This window comes from Mustela putorius, unplaced genomic scaffold, assembly GCF_011764305.1.
Source record: "Mustela putorius furo isolate JIRA1106 unplaced genomic scaffold, ASM1176430v1.1 tig00003869_pilon_pilon_pilon, whole genome shotgun sequence".
NCBI lineage: Eukaryota > Metazoa > Chordata > Mammalia > Carnivora > Mustelidae > Mustela > Mustela putorius.
In genome coordinates this window covers 66,540-89,160 of record NW_025422021.1, presented here as the reverse complement: position 1 = coordinate 89,160, position 22,621 = coordinate 66,540, and the positions used below count along the sequence as shown (strand labels likewise).

General features: G+C 34.0%; 1 protein-coding gene across 2 annotated transcripts in view; it reads left to right on the top strand.

Moving 5' to 3' along the window:
- Window positions 1-22,621, top strand: part of DNAJC10 (DnaJ heat shock protein family (Hsp40) member C10) — a 50,862-nt gene that overhangs the window by 17,044 nt on the left and 11,197 nt on the right. For both annotated transcript variants that reach the window (XM_004768942.3, XM_013064809.2), the window contains exons 6-15: window positions 142-273; window positions 820-913; window positions 1,946-2,023; window positions 6,243-6,286; window positions 6,952-7,089; window positions 9,118-9,207; window positions 9,965-10,078; window positions 12,902-13,016; window positions 20,124-20,251; window positions 20,553-20,669. In XM_004768942.3, the coding sequence (XP_004768999.1) occupies window positions 142-273; window positions 820-913; window positions 1,946-2,023; window positions 6,243-6,286; window positions 6,952-7,089; window positions 9,118-9,207; window positions 9,965-10,078; window positions 12,902-13,016; window positions 20,124-20,251; window positions 20,553-20,669 (1,050 nt within the window). The remainder of the gene's footprint in view (window positions 1-141; window positions 274-819; window positions 914-1,945; window positions 2,024-6,242; window positions 6,287-6,951; window positions 7,090-9,117; window positions 9,208-9,964; window positions 10,079-12,901; window positions 13,017-20,123; window positions 20,252-20,552; window positions 20,670-22,621) is intronic.

The following is a 22,621-nucleotide window of genomic DNA, read 5'->3' as shown; positions in this document are numbered from 1 at the left end:
ACTATCAATTATCAAATACTTTCATATATGTATGGTTTTATTTGATAAAAATACTCTTCTTTAAGAATGCGTAGCTTGAAGAGTGTTCAAGGAAAGAAAAATTACCTTATCAGGGCAATACTTACTCTTTTTTCTTACTAGTGGAGAGACTTTGCTAAAGAAGTGGATGGATTACTTCGAATTGGTGCCGTTAACTGTGGTGATGATAGAATGCTTTGCCGAATGAAGGGAGTCAACAGTTATCCCAGCCTCTTCATTTTTAGGTCTGGAATGGTAAGGGGTAAAGTTGGCATTTTTTAAATTTGGAACTTTATGACAAGGAAAATACTAGTGAGAACACAATACATGATTTTGTAGAATGTTTTGATTTTTAAATATGATTTTAGGTGCCATCTAACTAGAGTCTAGTCATAATAAACATTTTGGATTATAATTTAAATGCCATTACTTTGACCTTTCTTTATTTCAAAATTAAATGTTTACCATTGGTTTCTGTCTTAACTGAACCATTATGCATATTGTACTTCATAGTTCACAAAATATTTTACCTGTATTGTCTCATTGAATATAAAGTTCTGATATCTCCTTCTTTTTCTAATGAAAAAACAAACTAGAAAACTATTATAAATAGTGTTGTTGAAATGTCTTTTGTGGAATCTATACAATCAAGATCTGCAGTATATCGTTTGGAAATAGTATTGAGAAATAAATCTTATTGTATTCAAAATAAGGTAAAGTTGAAAGCATTTGGTATTATTCCTACTGAGTTTTTAAAAGAAACAATAAAAGATGTTTTTCTTTTTATAAAAAAAAAAAAAGGCTGCAGTGAAATATCATGGTGACAGATCAAAGGAAAGTTTGGTGCGTTTTGCCATGCAGCATGTTAGAAGCACCGTGACAGAATTATGGACAGGTAATTTTATTTTCATTTCTTTGATTTTCAAGGATACTTTGATTTTGGTATTTTAATTTTTTTCAGTAATAGTGTTAACACGTTGGTCATAATATTGAAATTTTTAAGCTATCTTATCCATGCTTTTTAAAAAGAAGGGAATTTTGTTACTTTTCTGACCTCTGCTAAATAGTTGGTATTTAACAAGTGAATCAGATTTGTATAGAAATTAAAGCAGTTAAGATATGGGAAATGAATATGGTGTGATGCTAGGTGTAATGGCAGCTTTCAGAATACAATGTTTAGTTAACCAAGCATTTTATTGCTTTCATAAGTGTACTGTATCAAGCAGTCAATTCCTGATCCAGTGTAATTTTAAAGTTTAAAAACTCTTTCCTCTAATCTTAGACTTTTAATTCATCAAGTGACTTTAGGTGGGTTATACTCTGTGATACCCATGAAATGATAGTATTCATATCTAGTAAGATGTTCACACCATTCTCTGAATACAAGTAATGTCTCTGGAACTGTGTTAAATATTAGGGCTGCAGTAATATGTAATTCTCATTGTTTTAGCAAGGAAGGCATTAGTAAACCATTAACGCAGTGTAATAACTATTATGGTAGAGGCAGTCTTAGGGAAACATGAAGGATATAAAAGAACTCAAATGAGGAAAACTGGAAGGATTAGAAGATATTTCTTGAATGAAGTCAGACCCAATCTGTCATGAAAATGAAGAGGAAGCCTTCAAAGAGCACTGTGAACGTTATAAACTGCCATTACTTTGCCATAAATCTAACAGAAAGATGGGCAGCAGGTGGAATAGTATGAGGAAAAACACAGCTAGCTGAATGGGTGGACAAAGCTCAGATCACAGGGGCCTTGGTTACCAGTTTTAGTTACCAATTTCTTAATGAAATAATGAATTAAGATTTTAGATGATGAAAACAATGGAAAGTCAATGTAGGAATTTGATATGCTTCAAGAGGATTTTTATGAATTCCTGAATTGCAGTAATAGATAATCAGAAATTTGCTTAATTTTCTTTCAAGGGAATTTTGTTAACGCCATACAAACTGCTTTTGCTGCGGGTGTTGGCTGGCTGATCACTTTTTGTTCCAAAGGAGGAGGTAATTTTTTTATTTTGTAATGATGAAAAAATCAAGATACTTAATTTTTATTTTTTTAATTGAGATAAAGTTGTCATATAAATAATGTACCTTCATGGTATACAACCTGTCAATACACTTACATATTGCAAAATGATTACCACCATAGCATTAGCTAACACTGCATTTCTGTCCCATAAATACCATTTCTTTTTCATGGTAAGAATATTTAAAATCTACTCTTAGCAGTTTTCAAGTGTATGATACAGTAATATCGGTTATTATCACCATGCTGTACATCACATTCCCAGAACCTGTTAATCTTCTAACAAGGAGTTTGTACCTTTTGACTAGCTGTCAGTCTTAAGTATTCTACTGTAATTGATTTCAGTACTTCAAACTACAGTTCATATCCAGTTACAATTTTTCATTTAACAAATACTTAAATTATTTATTAATTTACACATAAGTTATAGATTACTAATTTGTTGAGATTTCATTTATTTCATTTATGATTTTGTTTGGTGGTCCAGTTTTTCAACTTAATTATTCTCATTATAAATAGTACATTCGGATAACCACAGATATATTTGGCAGTTTGCAAAAATAATTAGTTGTTGACAGATTGTAACCCTCCCAAAATAATAATTTTTTGGTATTATGGACTTTGTCTCATACTTAACATATCAAAAATGTATGCATGTTGCCTTATAAAATATTTGAAGATGACAACTTTCCATTTCTAGGAAACTTTTTACCAGTAAATTAGTTAGAAAATTCAGTACTCTAGGTACCAAACCACAAACTATTAAACTCTATTCAAACAATGAGATCGGTTAAAAATCAGCCCCATTATTACAGAATACCCCAATTCATTAATACATTTTCATATGTTTAATTCCAACATGGGTCTTTAACCCAGACTTTACCTGTCAGCTTCATGCTACTGTATTGAGAACAAATTGCCCTCAGCTAAAATCAGCCACTCACCCCTATCCTGTAAGGCCCATCTTAGGAAGATATTGCCTTCAAGCAAAAATAACCCTTAAATTAGGCTATCATTGAGGGATTTTGTTTCATTTTGGTCTAATGCATAGATTTCTGGTTTTTTCCACACATTAAGAAAACTTAAACTTTCTGACATTCTTTTACTTTTCACCCCAGGTAGATTGTTGTTACATATCTTTAAAAGCTGTATGGTGCTACAGCTCCCTTACTTCTAAATATGTCTCATTGTATCCTAGCATTTTCATGAAAATGATGAGTTTTTTTAAAACTATATTGTATTTTATGAAGCAAAGCTTCCGTATTCATTCTAGGAGGCCAGCATTACCCTGATACCAAAACCAGAAGATGCTACAAAAAAAAAAAACAAAAAAACAAAAAAACTATACTCTAATATCTCTGATGAACATAGATACATAGATACAAAAATCTCTAACAATACATTAAAAAATTCATTTACCATAATGAAGTGGGATTGAATTCTGGGATACAAGGGTGGTTCAACATTATCAAATCAATCGATGTGATATCAACAATGTGATATCAACAAAAGAAAAGATAAAAACCATATGATGGGGGCGCCTGGGTGACTCAGTGGGTTAAAGCCTCTGCCTTCCGCTCAGGTCATGATACCGGGGTCCTGGGATCGAGCCCCGCATTGGGCTCTGCTCAGCAGGGAGCCTGCCTCCTCCTCCTCTCTCTGCCTGCCTCTCTTCCTACCTGTGATCTCTGTCCGTCAAATAAATAAACAAAATCTTTAAAAAAAAAAAAAAAAAGCATACGATCATTTCAGTAGATGCAGAAAAAGCATTTGACAACGTACAGCATTCATTTATGAACAAAGTAGGTTTAGAAAGAACATACCTCAACATAATAAAGGCTGTATACTAATCTACAGCTAACATGATACTCAGTGGTGACAAACTGAAAGTTTTTCTCCTAAGATCAGGGCCAAGACAAGAATGTCCCCTCTGACCACTTTATTCAGTGTAGTACTGGAAGTCCTAGCCACAGTAGTCAGACAAGAAAAAGAAAAGGCATCTAGATCAGTAAATGGTAAATAGTAATAGTAATCAGTAAATAATCACTATTTGCAAGTAACATATAGGAAACCCTAAAGACTCCACTGAATATAGGAAACCCTAAAGACTCCACTGAAAACTATTAGCACTGATAAATGAATTCAGTAAAGTTGCAGGGTGCAAAATCAATATACAGAAACCTGTTGCATTTCTATACCCTAATAATAAAGCAGCAGAAAGAAAAATTAAGAAAATCATCCTATTTAGAATTGCACCAAGAGTAGTGAAATACTTAAGAATAAACTTAACCAAAAAGGTAAAAGATGTATACTATGGAACTATAGAACATGATGAAAGAAACTGAAGACAATACAAACAAATGGAAAGATACCATTCCATGCTTAAGGATTGGAAGAACAAAATTGTTAAAAATGTCCATGCTATCCAAATCCAATCTGTAGATTTACTACAAACTCTATCAAAATACCAACAGCATTTTTTATAGAAATAGAACAAATAATCCTAAAATGTGTATAGAACTGCAAAAATCCCATATAGCAAAGCAACCTTGAAAAAGAACAAAACTGGAGGTATAACAATCTCAAATTGCAAGATTTCCTACAAACCTATAGTAATTAAAACAGTATGCTACTAGCACAAAAATAGACACAGATCAAGAGAAAGCGTATAGAGCCCAAAAAATAAAGCCGTGCTTTTGTGGTTAATTAATCTACAAAGGAGGGAGAATATGTAGTGGGGGGAAAAGTCCCTTCAACAAATACTGTTGGGAAAATTGGACCACTTTCTTACACCATTAACAAAAATAAAATGAAGTAAGGCCCTAAAAAGTAAGACCTGAAACCATAAAAATTCTAGAAGAGTACACAGGCAGTAATTTCTCTATCAGCCACAACATTTTTCCAGACATGCCTCCTAAGGCAAGAAAAACAAAAGCAAAAGTAAACTATTGGGATTACATCAAAATAAAAACCTGCCCAGCAAAGGAAACAACAAAACTAAAAGACAATATATAGAATGGGAGAAGAAAATATTAAAGAACATATGTAGCTCAACACACACACAAATAATCCAGTTTGCAAATGGGGAGGAGACATGAATAGACATTTCACCAAAGAAGACACACAGATGACCAACACACACAAAAAGATCATGATTATGTTGAGCATCTCACACCTCACACCTATCAGAATGACTAAAATCAAAAACAGGAAACAAGTATGGATGAGGATGTGGTGAAAAAGGAACCATTGTGCACTTTTTGGTGGGAATGCAAACTGATGCAGCCACTGTGGCAATATGGAGGTTCCTCAAAAAGTTGAAAATAGAGCTATCATATGATCCAGTAATTACCCAAAGAATATGAAAACTAGTTGAAAAAGATACATAGCTCCCTGTGTTGATTGCAGCATTAATTATAATATCCAAATTATGGAAGCAGCCCAAGTGTCCACCAATAGATGAATGAATAAAGAAGTGGCATTATGGTATATAGTGGAATATTCAGCCTAAAAAAAAATAATGAAATCTTGTCATTGGCAACAGCATGGATGGATTTAGAGACTATAATCCTAAGTGAAATAAGTCAGTGAAAAAAAGATAAATACCATATGATTTCACACATGGAATTTAAGAAAGAGGGAAAAAGAGACAAACCAAGAAATAGACTTTGAAGTATAGAGAACAAACTAGTGGTTATCAGAGGGAAGGTGGGTGGGGGGATGGGTGAATAAAGTCATGGAGATTAAAGAATACACTTGCCATGAAGAGCACTGTAATGTATAGAATTGTTGAATCCCTTTGTTGTACACCTGAAACACTGCATGTTAACTACTGGAATTAAAATTAAATAAAAGACTGTTGTATTTTAAATTTAAATGTTCTTTATATATTTTTATCAAATAGAGCCATTACATTTCATTTCTCCAAAATCATGAGATTTCTTAGATCAAGGGGATTATTGATAGGAGCAGAGATTTAAGAGGATCATTGTAAAGAGATTACCTTTAGCTAGAAATCCTGGGAAACTAGGGAGAGAATGTGCACGCGTGTGCATGTGTGTCAGCATGTATGGACATTTACCAGTGGAGTCCAGTCAGTTGCCTTAGAATCACTGTGTTAGTTTGGGGTGAAAGGCAAAATAAAGTACAGACTTAATAAAGCTAAAATTGTGTTACAATTTTTTTCCTCGCTAGATTGTTTGACTTCACAGACGCAACTCAGGCTCAGTGGCATGTTGGTAAGCATCAATTATTTTGTAAAACTATGACCGTATTAAGAAAGATACTTGAGAATTGATTCTAAATATTTTTTCGTAGTTCTTTAAACACTTATTTGTAAATTTTGTTTTTTGATAAGTGTATTCATAGCTATAAAACTTTTCTTCCTAATTAGAATTTTGACATGTGGTACTTTCATTGTCATTCACTTCTAAATATCTAACCTAACTGAATTTTTCTTTAATCAAAGAGGTATTTATAAGTGTGTGTGTCCCTCCAAACTTTATTTCTTACTATTTTTGCAATATTGTTATTTTGTTGTATTTTTAGCTCTCATCACATTATGGTTGGGAATGTAATCTGTATGTTGTTGATACTTTAACACTGTAGGAGCTCCCTTGGCTGCCTGGAAGTTTATCAGTTAGGAAAATTGTGAAGAATCTATGTGTGCTCAAAAATATGTTTTCTATATATGTTTGGTAGAATTTTTATATCTATTAGACCAACTTTATTAATCATGAAATTCAAATCTGGTCATTTATTGTTTAAACTTTTTAAAAAAAATTTAAATTTACAGTAGAAAAGTTGGGGTTTTCTAAATAAAACTAAATTCCTTTAACTTTCTCTTTTACTTAACACGTGACCTGTTTTGGGTTTTTGTTGTTGTTGTTTCTTTGCACTGTAGGATGGTCTTGTTAATGTAGGGTGGATGGACTGTGCCACCCAGGACAACCTTTGTAAAAGTTTGGATATTACAACAAGTACTACTGCCTATTTTCCTCCTGGAGCCACTTTAAGTAACAAAGAGAAAAGCAGTGTTTTGGTATGAGTTACTAATTTCTTTATATATATGTGAACACATATATTCAAACATTATAAATCATTTTGTAAACAGTAACAAGGAAATGAATCCACTTATAATAAACATTTGATATTTAGAATAAGTATTTAATTTCTGGGATTCTATTGAATGGTAAGGTCTGCTATAAGGATTATTTTACAGTGGTAGAAACCATTGCACTTTACAACCCAGAAGTATGGAAAACATTCTTAGATTATATGAATTTTCATTGGTTTCCATTTATATGTGTATTTTCTTTTTTTTTTTTTTTTAAAGATTTTTTCTTTATTTATCTGACAGAGATCACAAGTAGGCAGAGAGGCAGGCAGAGAGAGAGGAGGAAGCAGGCTACCTGCAGAGCAGAAAGCCCGATGTGGGGCTCGATCCCAGGACCCTGGGATCATGACCTGAGCCGAAGGCAGAGGCTTAACCCACTGAGCCACCCAGGTGCCCCTATATGTGTATTTTCTAATGTTAAAATATAGATCATTCGTATGTTTGGAACTCGTGTTTGTTTTTTTAAACCACTCTGTTAGATTCTGGTATAAACTCAGTTTGGCAATCTACTTTACAGTTCACCTCCCTAATTTTATGAATGAGGAGACTGAGGCTCAAGCTAGTTATCAAGGAGCTAAGATAAATAATGGGATATTAGATAGGTCCCTAGGGAACTTCAAAAGACAATAATAAATTAAGACAAAGTGTCAATAGTTTTATTTCTGTATTTTAATTCTGCTTTCTTGATGTCAACAAAGGTAACACATATTCACTACAGAAGTTCATGTGTGGGTATAGAAATGTATATAGATAGATCAAAATTCTTCTAAAACCAAACCACCCGTAGATAAGCACCATCAAATCTTGACAAATACTCTTCCAGATCTCTACATACATATATGTGCACTTAGGACTTCATGCTGATAACTTTCCACTTTTATCTGTGGCCCAAACCTCTGACCTCCACTCCAGACCTACATACATATTCCACTGCCTATTTGACATCTCCCCTGGAATATGAACTGATTTTTTTTCAAACTTAGATATCTGTACCTATACTGCCAATATCCTCCCATAAATCTGCTCTACCCACAGTTTTCTCTATCTCAGTTGATAAAAAAAAATCCATCCTTTTATCATTCAGGTCAAATACCTTGCAGTCATTCTTAACTCTTCTTTTTCTCATAGTCATATCAGGAGAATTTGTGACTCTGTCATTAAAATCGTTTTAAAATCCACTTCCACTGCTACTAGAGCATTTATCCCCTTATAGTATACACTAATATATTATCTTTGTATTTTTATTTTTCTCCCACAGTACATTTTTAAGTTTGATTTTTTTTTTTTTTTTTTACTGTTATACCTCAACTCCCTAGAAGATTATCTGGCATGTAAGTGGACACTATATATAGTGCCTATGTATATTATATACTATGTGCTAGAGATAAATAACACATAAATGGATAAACCAACAATCCCTAAGTAACAATCCATCCACTAAATGTGACATACTTTAAGTGGATTTTTTAAACAACTTCCTATTTTCTAGAAAATTTCTCAGGTTTTTGAACTCTCTAGAAGGTGTTTTTTTTTTCCCCCTTAACGAAATTGTGTTTCAGTGTTAATGTAAATTATTTATTTCCATCTTTTATTTTCATGGCCAGTTAATTTCTGTTTAGAAACTATTGTTAGAGCAATGTCTATATTGTTAATTAAATCAGTCCTCTCTTGATATTAGGGACACCTGAGTGGCTTAGTTGATTGAGCAGCTGCCTTCAGCTCAGGTCATGATCCCAGCGTCCTGGGATCGAGTCCCACATCGGGCTCCTTGCTCGGCGGGGAGCCTGCTTCTCCCTCTGCCTCTGCCTGCCATTCTGTCTGCCTCTCTCTCCCTCTCTCTCTCTGACAAATAAATAAAATCTTTAAAAAAAAAAAAAAGAATTATATGGAAAAAAGACACTAAAATAAATGGATGTCGATTTAAAAGATTATAATATGATTCTCTTATTTTAGTTCCTTAATTCATTGGATGCTAAAGAAATATATTTGGAAATAATGCATAATCTTCCAGATTTTGAACTACTTTCGGCAAACACACTAGAGGTAATATTTCTGTTAATGGTAATAAATGGTAGTAAATGTTGGTAACATTTCAAGTCTTACATTTTAAAATCAGCATTTGTTTTATTCATCATTAGAAAGCAGTTTCAAAGGATTGCATATATAAATATAACATATATGTATATATTAGTTATTCTAGGTTAAACTCTAATTGCTGGAGTTGCAACTTCAGGGTGGGTCTGGAGTTCAAGACAACATAATCAGTCCTGAATGGGGCCTCAGCGGGAGTGTCAGAAAAGCCAAGATTCTGATCACAAAGTAACTTTGGATCTGATTTAGAATTTTATGTTCTTGCTTACAGAACTGTTTATATTGTTCACTGAGAACTAAGAAGCAGCTTTAGAAAGACTGAGTTTGTAGTAAAATCATTTTTTTTTCTACTCAGTGATCCCAGAGCTAAGTCTGTATCCCTACCAAACTCTGCCAAACCTGAAAAAGCTTCCTTCCCTACCCCCCAACTTTTTAGCTATATATCATTAAAACTATATAATTTTTGGCACAGGTATCTGCTTTTAGATTATATAATTTGGTGATTTTTAGCCTTTAATATAGGATCGACTTACATAACATTCCAAAGAAATGCAGAATATAAGTGTGAATAAGTCTGAATTTTAGTATTTTGAAGTAATGGGTATGGTAGCTAAAATTTAAATCAAAGAAATAAACAATAGGGCCATTAGAATTTCTTGATTCTGACATTATTTTATCACTTTTTTTTTTCCTTTTTATCACTTCAAAGGATCGGTTGGCTCATCATCGGTGGCTCATATTTTTTAATTTTGGAAAACATGAAAATTCAAATGATCCTGAATTGAAGAAACTAAAAACTCTACTTAAAAATGAACATATTCAAGTAAGAAAAAAGCATTCTGCCTAGCCTTATGCTAGCGTGTTTTCTTATTAATTTAATATATGAAATTATATTTTAAGTAACATAAAAAATGCTTATTGGAATCTAGGTTTAGAAAGCCCTAAGTGCTTTTGTTCTTCTGCTGTGATTTTGTTTTTCTATTAAGAATCTACAGTGATGTCTGAAAACAGTTAACTTTCATTTCTCTTTAGTAGCTAGCATGTGATATATCTGTATCAGACAGTTTTTTGGAATGCATACCATAGAAGAATATCATTCCCTTTTTAAAATTCTTATTGGTTTATATAAATAATTTGTACTCATAGTTTAAAAATTAGGATATATAAATAAGCTCGAAAATGAATTAAAATATTTAATATTTTTACTGCTGTTAATAGCCCTACTATAAATTTACTGAGTAACTTTTCAGACTTTTTCTGCATATGTTTTAGTATGTGGGCATAGATATGTGTGTTTACATCATGCGTATTGTAACAGCCAGTGTAATAGACATACCTGTAACTTTATTTATGAGCTTTTTTAATGAAAATGGATTGAGTATAGGGGCACCTGGGTGGTGCAGTTGGTTAAGTCTCCGACTCTTGGTTTCGGCTCAGGGCTCGATCTCAGGGTCATGTGATGGAGCCCCACGTTTGGCTCTGTACTTAGTGTAGAGTCTATTTGAGTTGCTCATGTCCTCTCCCTTTGCCTCCCCCTGCCACTCTTGCTTTCTTTATCTGTCTCTCTTCCTCTAAAATAAATCTTTAAAAGCAAAAACAAAGAAAACCCCCCAAAATGGATTCACTATACTGTAGTCCCTCTTTTCTACAGGGGATATGGTCTAAGGCCCCCAGTGGATGCCTGAAACCACAGATAGTACCAAACACTATATGTACTTATTTTTTTCCCTATGCATATATCCCTAATAGAGTTTTTTGGGTTTTTTTTTTTTTCCTAATAGAGTTTAACTCATGAATTAGGCACAGTAAAAGATTAGCAATAACAATAAAATGGACAATTATAATAATATACTATAATAAAAGTTATGTATTAGTGTCTTATTATACTATACTGTACTCACCCTTGTGAATTGATACAAGATGGTAAAATGTCTACATGATGAGATGAATTCAGGTGAATGACGCAGGCATTGTGACATGTTAAGCTACTACTGACCTGAAAATGCCTGAGAAAGAGAATCATACTTCTGGACTTAGTTTAACCAGTGGGAACCAAAATTATGGAAAGTGAAACCATTATTATGACAAACCATGATTATTGACAAACCATTGCTGTATTCTCTTGTAGAATTTTCCATTTGACAATATCATTTATTTTTTTATATGCTGGTGTGTGTATGTATGTGTATATGTGAATATGTGTATATGTGTCTATATGTATATGTACGTATGTGTATACAAAGTACTGCCTGGTCTTTAGAGATGATAAATATATACCTCTTTAGAGATGATAAATATATTAAGTACATTATTAAACATATGATATAAATATCATCCTAGGGATTTCATCCTCCCTAAAGTCTAGGTAGTATTTCACTATATGGTTACACCATAATTGTTTAACAAATCCTCCTTTACTAACATTGTTTCCATTATTTTTTATATCAAAAACACATACTGTAAAAATGCAGTATGGAGAATGTTTTTAACCAAGATTATATATTTTTTAAATTGTCCTCATTACCAATGTCCTCCAGAATGTTTGTATCATTTTATATTCTTACCACATGTTGGTAACCATTTCTCCATACCTGTGCCAACCATGGTTTTAACATTTTTAATCACCATTCTGATAAGCCACAGTGATATGTTAATAATATTCATTTTCATTTATTTGGTTCCTAGTGGGGTTGAAAAAGTTTTTTGTGATTATTGACAAATTACCATTTTTTTCTATTTTCTGTCTTTGGCCCATTTTCTTTCTTCTAATAGGATGTTTACTTTTCTTTCTTAGTGGATCCTCTGAAATACTCAAATATTTTTTGCTTGGTTTATCATTTCCCTCTTAGTATTCTTTATGCTGTTTTTCTTTACAGTGAATGAAATCGTCACTTTGCTTTATTATGTCTGCTTCTAGGTCTGAAAGAGTTTTCTCTCCCCCCCACTTCAAATTATATAAATATATCCTTTATATTTTTAGAAGAGTGGATTTCTTAAACTTTTTTTAAAGATTGTATTTATTTATTTGAAAGAGAGCACAGCAGGGGGAGCAGCAGGCAGAGGCAGAGGGAGAGGGAGATGCAGGCCCCTATGGAGGAGGGAGCCCCGTGCAGGCTTTGTCCCAAGACCTCAGAATCATGACCTGAGCCAAAGGCAGACGCCTAACCGACTGAGCCACTCAGGCGCCCAAAAAAGTGGATTTCTTTTTTTTTTTTTTAATTTTATTTATTTATTTGACAGACAGATCACAAATAGGCAGAGAGAGAGGAGGAAGCAGGCTCCCTGCTGAGCAGAGAGCCCGATGCGGGGCTCAGTCCCAAGACCCTGGGATCATGACCTAAGCCAAAGGCAGAGGCTTTAACCCACTGAGCCACCCAGGCGCCCCAAAAAAGTGGATTTTTTAAACAACTTCCTATTTTCTGGAAAATTTCTCTCAGGTTTTTGAACTCTCTAGAAGGTGTTTTTTTTTCCCCCTTAACGAAATTGTGTTTCAGTGTTAATGTAAATTATTTATTTCCATCTTTTATTTTCATGGCCAGTTAATTTCTGTTTAGAAACTATTGTTAGAGCAATGTCATTCCTTTATGAATATATTAAAAATGAATGCATGTGATTTTGTCTTCATCAAATTAAACTTCTACTTCAGGTTGGCAAGTTTGACTGTTCCTCTGCACCAGACATCTGTAGTAATCTGTATGTGTTTCAGCCATGTCTAGCAGTATTTAAAGGACAAGGAACCAGGGAATACGAAATTCATCATGGTAAGAAGGGGAAAAAATGATAAAAATTTATATTCGTTTTCAAATATTAATTTTTAATTATACTTTTTATTTTGTTTTTTAGTTAATTTACTTGACATGTAGTTGACACACAATTACATTAGTTTCAGATGTACAGCAGTGATTGCACAACTCTGTATGCTGTGCTGTACTCACTACAGGTGTAGTTACCTTTGGTCCCCATATGATGCTATTAACAGTACCATTGACTATATTCCTATACTGTACCTTTCATCTCTAGGACTTACTCATTCCATAGCTGGAAGCCTGTAACTCCGATGCCATTTCACCCATTTTGCCCATCCTGCCATTGCTCTCCCCTCAAGTAACCACCAGTTCTCTGTATTTACTTGAAGATTCTCTCCCTCGGCCCCTTCCCCCACTTGCTCAGTGCACAGGCACTTTCTCTCTCTTTGATATAAAAAAATCTAAAAAAAAAAAAGATAACTTTGTTGTTCTGCCCCCCACCCCCCAGTTCACTCGCACGTTCTCTATCCCTGTATATAAACTTAAAAAAAAAAAGTTGTATCATTTGAAAATATCTTTTCCCACTCAGTATGTTTTCTTTTCTTTTTGTTGTTTCCTTTACTGTGCAAAAGTTTTTCATTTTGGTGTAGTCCTGACAGTTTATTTTTGCTTTTATTTCCCATGTCTGAGGAGACAGTTATAAAAAATCGTAACTAAGGCCAATGTCAGGGAGTACTGCCTAAGTTTTCTTACAGGATTTCTTTGGTTTCAGGCTTCGCATTTAGGTCTTTGTTCCCTTTTGAGTTTTATTTTTGTGTATGTTGTAAGAAAGTGGTTGAATTTCATTCTTTTGCATATAGCTGGTCAGTTTGCCTAGGAACATTTACTGAGGACACTCTTTTTCCCCATTGTATAATCTTGTCTCCTTTGTCAAAGATAACTGACGGTGTAAGCATGGGTTTATTTTGGCGGTCTCTATTCTGTCCCATTGACCTAAGTGTCTGTCTTTGTGCCATTGCATACTTTCATGTTTACTATATAGCTTTGTCCTATATCTTGAAATCAGGGACCATGATATCTAGATTTGTTCTTCCTTTTCAAGATCATGTTGGCTACTTGGGATCTTCTGTGGTTCTTTTTACCGTATTTTATATGAATATACTTACTGTAAATAACTTTACTTTTATTAGTAAATAGGTTTCTTTTGGAGAAAGATTTTTTGAATTATATTTAGTTATTTTACTCTCTTTTTAAAATAATTAACTTTTTTTCTGCTCACTATTTTGACTAGTGTTTCAGCAAGAATGCTGGTGACATTGTCAGATTAGTTCAAAATTTAGGGGTCTTATTAACAAAAGTAAGCAATACCTATAGTTTCCATTTCTAGTGTGCCGAAGTGGTATTTTAACCATGGGCATTTTCCAGATTTTTCTTCCCGCTAGACTGTTAAATATTTCTATGGCTACTTTTATCTCTCTTGAATTTATAATTACATTTTTACATTTCAGCTTGTGTGGGACTTTAGTTCTGCATTCATGTAGGTACAGTTGCAATTATGAGGATTTGGGCTACCTCATAGTCCCTGTCCTGAAAAAGGTCAAATGTACAAAAGAAAGAAATACTACTAACTGTAACACAGCTAAGTGAAAAACAGATACTGAATGATGTTATATGCTAGGAATGCAAAGTTCTCTCAAGAAATTTGAAGTACCAGAGCTCCTGGGTGGCTCAGTTGGTTGTATCTGCCTTCAGCTCAGGTCATGATCCTGGGGTCCTGGGATCAAGTCCTGCATCAGGCTCCCTGCTCAGCGGGGAGTCTCCTTCTTCCTCTGCCCCTCTCTGTCTCTCATGAATGAATTAAAAAAATGTTTAAAAGAAAAAAATTTAAAATATCATCTGGTGTAGTTGACAGGAAATTGTAAGAAAAGTAGGAAAAACATTGTAATGGCCAGTATGTATAAATTATAAGATCAGATCAAAAGACTTATGTTTAGTATAGATCTAGAGATGATATTTGAGTTGAGATAACATTTGAATGCTCAGTTTCTCAAAGCAAATACAGAAAAGCAAGAAGTGAGGCTAAGCTGAAGGAGCTGTGTGAGCAAAGTCTCGGCAAGATGAACCTAACAGTAACTCCTGTTTATTTAGTACTTTTTACAAGTCAGATGTTTTTCCAAAGGCTTCACATACTTTTCCCTTTCTATTTTTATCTTCACAACAGCCCACCAAGGGAGAAAACAGTGGCTCGGGATAATTATTTGCCTATGATCAACAACTAGTAACTAGTCAAGGTAGATTTTGTACCCAAATATGTCTTACTCCAGAGCCTAGGATTATAGCAGCACTAAACTGTACTGTCTCCTGAAAGTGCTAAAAATGACCACATTTTAATAATGGAGTTCTATTCTTCTTTATCTCTGAAATAATTCCAATTCCTTCTCAGTCCCATGTATGCTGCCTTATTTCCAGTTCATCATCTCCTTCATTTACTCTCTTACGATCCTTTGGTAAAATTGACAGTCTCACGTCATTTTTCTGCCTTGACTTTGCTGATTTCTCTAAGTATTTTTAAGGTTTTTTTCATTAAGTATAATTGGAATACAGTTTTAGTTTCTGGTGTATTATATAGTAACTCCCTTTTATATTTACATTGCAGAATAATCACCATGATGTTTAGTTAATATCTGTCACCATATAAAGTTGTTAAATTATTTTTGACTAGTTCTCTGTGCTATACTTTACACCCCTGTGACTTGTTTATTTGTAACTGGAAGTTTGTACCTCTTAATCCCCTTTAACTATTTCACCCTCTTCCCACCTCCCTCTCCTCTGGCAATCACCAGTTTATTCTCATGAGTCTCTTCTATTTTGTTTTGCTTCTTCATTCATTTTGTTTTCTAGATATTGGTAAGACAGTTGTCCAAGAGTCTTCTGCCTGTGTTTTGTTTTAGGAGTCTTACGGCTTCAGGTCTTATATTTAGGTCTGTAATATATTTTAAATTGATTTTTGCATATGGTATAAGAAAGTGGTCCAGTTTCATTCTTGTGCATATAACTCTAGTTTTCCCAATACCGTTTATTGAAGTCTTTCTCCATTTTATGTTTTTATCTCCTTTGTCACAGATTGACTGTATAAGTATGGATTTGTTTCTCTTTATTCTGGCTCTCTGTTCTGTTCCATTGATATATCTGTCTGTTTTTTTGTGCCAATACCATAATGTTTTGATTATTATAGCTTTAATAGTATATCTTGAAATCAGAGAGCACGATACCTGTGGCTTTGTTCTCTTTTTTCATGATTGCTTTGATTTCTTCATGGTCTTTTGTGGTTCCATACAAATTTTAAGGTAATTTGTCCTAATTCTGTAAAAAAATGCCACTGATGTTTTGATAGAGATTGAATTGAACATGTAGATTTTTAGAGATCGTATAGACTTTTTTTTTAAGATTTTGTTTATTTACTTGACAGAGAGACACAGCAAGAGAGGGAACACAAACAGAGGGAGTGGGAGAGGGAGAAACCGGCTTCCTGCTGAGCAGGGAACCCAGTGCTAGGCTTGATCCCAGGATCTGGGATCATGACATGAGCCGAACGCAGATGCTTAACATTTTAATAACATTAATCCTTCCAGTCTATGAGGACTGTATTTATTTCTGTCTTCTTCTGTTTCTTCAGCCATGTCTTGCAGCCATGTCCTCCCTGCCCTCAAAAAAAAAAAAGGAAATGAAAAAAAAAACAAATTTTTGTATATTAATTTTGTGTCCTTTTACTTTACTGAGTTGATTTGTTCTATTAGTTTTTGAGCAGAGAGTCATTTATTTGTTCTTTTTCTAGTTCTTTAATATGTAAGGATATGTAAGGTTAGATTGAGATTTTTCTTGTTTCCTGAAGAAATTTTTTCTGAGGAAGATTTTTCTTGTTTTCTTATGCCTGTATCTCTATAAACTTGCTGCTGCTTTTTTTTTTTTTTTTTTTGAGAGAGAGGGTAAGGGAGGGAGAGAGAGAATACGAGAGGGGGCAGAGGGAGAAGCAGACTTCCTGTTCAGTACAACTGAAGCCAGATGCTGGGCTCAATCCAGCAACCCTGTGATGATGATCTGAGCTGAAGGTAGACACTTAACCCACTGAGCCACCCAGATGCTCCTAAACTTGCCTCTTAAAACTGCTTTTGGTAGGTCCCGAAGATTTTTGAACATTGTGTTTTATTTTTATTTGTCATATAAGGTATTTTTTTGTCTCCTTCTTTCATTTCTTCTTTGATTCGTTGGTTGTTAGGTACATGTTTAGCCTCTACGTATATGTGTTTGTGGGGGGTTGTTTTTTTTTTTTTTTTCAGTTTTGTTTAGTTTTAATTTCTAATTTTATACCATTGGGTCAGAAAAAATACTTGGTATGATTTCATTTTTCTTAAATTTATTGAGACTTGTTTTGTGGCCTAACATGAATCTCTTGGAGAGTGTTCCGTGTGCCCTTGAAAATAACATGTATTCTGTTTTTGAAAGAAATGTTCTGTATATATCTGTAATATCAAACTGGTCTAATATGTCATTGAAGTTTACTGTTTTCTTATTGATTTTCTGTCTGCATGATTTGTCATCCATTGATGTACGTGATGTGTTAAAGTCCTTTATTATTACTGTATTGCTGTCACTTTCTCCCATTATATCAGTTAATACTTGTTCTACATATTAGATATTCCTATGTTGATGTTTATAGATATTTATAATTATTTCCTCTTGTTGAATTGATCTCTTTATCATTATGAAATGTTCTTCTTTGTCTCTTATTACAGTCTTTGTTGTAAAGTCTATTTTGTCTGTTATAAGTGCTGCTAGTCTATTTTTCTTACTGTTTCCATTTGCATGGAATATCTTTTCTCATCCCTTCACTTTGTCTTTGTATGTCCTTACATCCGAAGTAAGGCTTTTATAAGTAGCCTATAGAGGGGGGTTTGTTTTGTTTGCTTTTGTTATCCATTCAGCCACCATGTGTCCTTTGTTTGGAGCATTTGGTCCATTTACATTGGTATGTATTGACATTTTCTTCATTATTTTCTGCCTGTTTTGTAGTTCTTCTCTGTTCCTTTCTTCTCTTGTGATTTGACGACTTTCTTTAGTGTTATATTTGCATTTCTTTTACTTTCTTTGTGCATCTGTTCTAGGTTTTTGGTTACCATTAGGATCATATGTAACAACCTATGTGTATAGTAATTGATTGTCACTTAGGTTTGAATGCATTTTATTTTATTTTTTTAAAGATTTTATTTATTTGACAGCGATCACAAGTAGGCAGAGAGGCAGGCACAGAGGGAGGGGGAGGCAGGCTCCCTGCCAAGCAGAGAGCCTGATGCTTGGCTCAATCCCAAGACCCTGGGATCGTGACCTGAGCCAGAGGCAGAAGCTTTAACCCACTGAGCCACCTAGGCGCCCCCTGAATGCATTTTAAAAGCACTACATTTTACTCTCCCTGCTGACTTTTATTTGGCATCCTATTTTACATCTTTTGTGTATCCCATAACTAATTATTGTAGATACAAGTTTTACTACTTTTTCTCTTTAACCTTGGTACTAGCCTTAAAAGTGATCAATCCACTGCCTTTTCTGCATGTTTACTAATGTTTGCCATTACCAGTGATTTTTTTTTTTCATAACATTCTTTTAACTATGGCCATTTCTTTTCTACTTAAAGAAGTTTCTGTAACATTTAAGGCTGGTGTAGGTGATGAACTCCTTGAACTTTTGTTTGCCTGGGAAACTCTCTCCTTTGATTCTGAATGATAACTTTGTTGGATGGGGTGTTCTTGGTTGTAGAGTTTTTCCTTTCAACAGTTTGAATATATTATATCACTCCCTTCTGGCCTGCTATATTTTTTTTTTTTTAAGAGATTTTATTTATTTATTTGACAGATAAAGTAGGCAGAGAGGCAGGCAGAGAGAGAGAGGAGGAAGCAGGCTCCCTGCTGAGCAGAGAGCCCGATGTGGGGCTCGATCCCAGAACGTTGGGATCATGACCTCAGCTGAAGGCAGAGGCCCCAACCCTCTGAGCCACCCAGGCACCCCTGGCCTGCTATATTTTTGGTGAAAAAATCAGCTTATAATCATATGGGGGTACTCTGCTATATACTATTGGCATGGCTCTTGCTGCTTTTAAGATTTTCTGTTTCTCTGTAGTTTTGACATTTTAAAAATGTGTCTGGGTTTGAATTTACTTGAATTCTTCTTGTTTGGTTTTCTCTGTGCTTCCTAAATCTGTGTATCTGCTTCCTTCCCCTGGTAGGGAAGTTTTCCAGCTCTGATTTCCTCAAGTAAGTTTTCTGCCTTTTAGTCTCTTTCTTCTCTTTCTGAAACCTCTATAATGTCAAGATTAGTATGCTTGATGCTGTCCTAGAGGTCCGTTAACCTAACCTGTACTTGTTTTTTATTCTTTTCTTTTTGCTTTTCAGCCTGGGGGATTTTCTCAACTCTGTCTTCCAGATTCCTGGTCCATTATGCTGTTTCTAATCTGTTGATTCCCTCCCATGTGTTTTTAGTGTCAGTTACTGTATTCTTTGGCCTCTGACTCATTTTTTATATATTTTATTTATTTCTTTTTTAGTTCTCACTCTGTTCATCCACCTAGTGGATAATTATGTCATTGCCAAGATAGGGAAGGTGAGAAAAGGAGCAAGTCCTGGGGAAAATAACTCAATTTCAGTTTTAATATATTTGAAATGTTTGTATGACATCCATGTGAATACTTTCACTGGGTAGTTGGTAATACAGGTTTTGAATTCATAAGGGAAGTTGAGTTTGAAGAAGCAGATTTAGTAGTTGGGCCACAGTAATAGTTCAGGTAAGCATAAAGAACACAAATACTGCAAGAAGTGGTTACTCTGCCTCTGAGGATAAAGAAATATTGAAAAGATAGGTCCTCCAAGAAACAGAAGCATATAAGAAAGGTACTCCTGGCAGAGCAAACCTGTTTACGTATAGTATAAAGAACACTAGACCCTCACCAAAATCAGTGGGTTCAATAAGTTTATCTTCATTTCTTTAATATATTAAGTATAAAAACTTTGAAATGTTTATATGGGTAGAAAGGAAGAATGTGGATTTTAATTTTTCTTTTATTCAATTTCAAAGGAAAGAAGATTCTATATGATATACTTGCCTTTGCCAAAGAAAGTGTTAATTCTCATGTTACCACACTTGGACCTCAAAATTTTCCTGCCAATGACAAGGAACCGTGGCTCGTTGATTTTTTTGCCCCAGTAAGTAATTTTTATCTGTCAGTTTCAGTGTTGTCAGATTTTCTCTTATCATAGCAAAAAGACTTTTTCTAGATAGTCTTGAGCCATGAATACCAAAATTGTGTTACTCACTTTGGCTCCTATCAGATACTGCTTCCAAGGGGGCAGGGATGCACTTGCCCCTCCAAGAATTAAATACACAGGCAGGCACACAAAAGTTTGCCACTAAGTATGGTTTGTCTTACTTAGTATATATTGCTTGTTGCAGAAATGTGGCTTTTTTGTTCCCTGTAACTCTATGCTTATATTTTTTCTTTCATAGTGGTGTCCACCATGTCGAGCTTTATTGCCAGAGTTACGAAAAGCATCAAAGCATCTTTACGGTCAGCTTAAGTTTGGTACACTAGATTGTACAGTTCATGAGGGACTCTGTAACATGGTACGTATAAAATACTTGTTCTAATTAACACTATTGTAAAATAGTTTTGAAATAGAGACCTTTTTCAGTGTAACTTAAAATGTGCATCTATATTTAGAGGAGTAATAAATATTTCAAAAAATGATATAAAATTATGATTGGATTAAAACATGAATAGACAACATAAAGAGTTGAATGTGGATATGGTCTTATTTATCAAACATAGGAAAATATTTAGTTTATGTGATAAAATATATGATTTTTCTATTATTTAAAATCTTTATAATTTTTGATGCAATATTGCCTTTTGGCAGTCTGTAGTTTGATTCTCAGGTTTTCCTCATAATTGTTTTCTTAGTAGATGGAAATTTTAAAAATGAACAAGATTTTTGAACCTTTGTTTATAATAAAATATTTTCTTAGGTTAATTAATGTTCATTTTTCAGTTCCAGGAATACCTAGAAACTATATATCTTGTCATGAAAGTATATGCCATGTATAAAATATTCTTGGAACAAGTCTCTGAGACCTAAATCAAATCACACTTTGAGATCTCTCCGTGTGTAGGGAATCAGTTAGAGGAACATTAAATGAAACCATGGGCATGAAATCTGTAAGTGCCAGCATGTAGAGGATCTTACAGGACAAATACCTAATTTATTGGTCAGATACACTGAAAGGTGGGAAAAGAGATGAAAGAAATTCAAAAGACATATCACTCAAATGCAATGTTTTGGTCTCCTTTGGATGCCAAACCAACTGCAAAAAAATGAGCAACCGGTAGTTAGGGAAATTTGAGCACTGACAGGGTATCTGAAAATTAACAGGAATTGTTCATTTTTAGGTCTAAAAATGACAGTGTAGTTACACTTGGAGGAAAGTCCTTATATTTTATGTAAGTGTGTATATACACTTGAAGGAAAGTTCTTATATTTTAAATATACTGAAATATGGATGAAACTATAAATCATCTGGAATTTGCTTTAAAATAATATCAGTGGGGGTGCTGGGGTGGTTCAGTTGTTAAACGTCTGCCTTCGGCTCAGGTCATTGATCCCAGGGTCCTGGGATCAAGCCTGACATGAGGCTCCCTGCTCGGCGGGAAGCCTGCTTCTCCATCTCTCACCCCCTGCTTATGTTCCCCCTCTCACTGTCTGTCTGTCACTCTCTCTCTCTGTCAAATAAATAAGCAAGTGAAATCTTTAAGAAATAAAATAAAATAATATTGGTATAGGAATAGAGTTGGGAGGGAGTATAAATGAAGTAAGTGTGCGCATGCGTGGAAGATTATTATAGCTACAAGAGTATATGCAAATGTATTGCTGTCTGCCTGCATGTGTATTTTAAATATTCTATAAAAGGCAACTTGGAAAAGAAAAAGAAAAATGGAGGAGAAGGAAGGAAAATAAAATGATAGGTTTTAAAAACAAGTAAATGTAGAGTGAAATCTTTATGGCATCTGTGTGAGGAAAAATTTCTCAGTCCACACACACAAGGTAAAAATGTGAATGATTTTGACTACATTAAATGATAAAACTATTGCCAAAAACTATAGCACATGTAACTGACAGAAAACCTTACTGCCAAAATATTTGACTACAAGTGAGTTTAAGTAGATGAGAAAGTTGAGACTTTTTAGAAAAATCCAACAAACATAAAAAATCTTGCACTTCACTGACCATCAAGAAAGTACAAATTACAACAATCCATCAAATTAATCTATAAACAAATTAACAAAAATTTTGAAATCTGGTAATAGCAAGTATATTGATAAATGATCCAGTCATGTAATGAATACCATAGAGCATTTAAAACTAAATCTATCTTTACCAGCATGGGTAAGTCTCAAAAATGCATTGTAAGATGACAAAAGCAAGCTGCAGAATACCTTACAGAGTATGATAGAATTACAGAAAAATTTTTAATGCTTCAGCATTTCACTATATTACCCAGGGATACTTACGCATGTCACA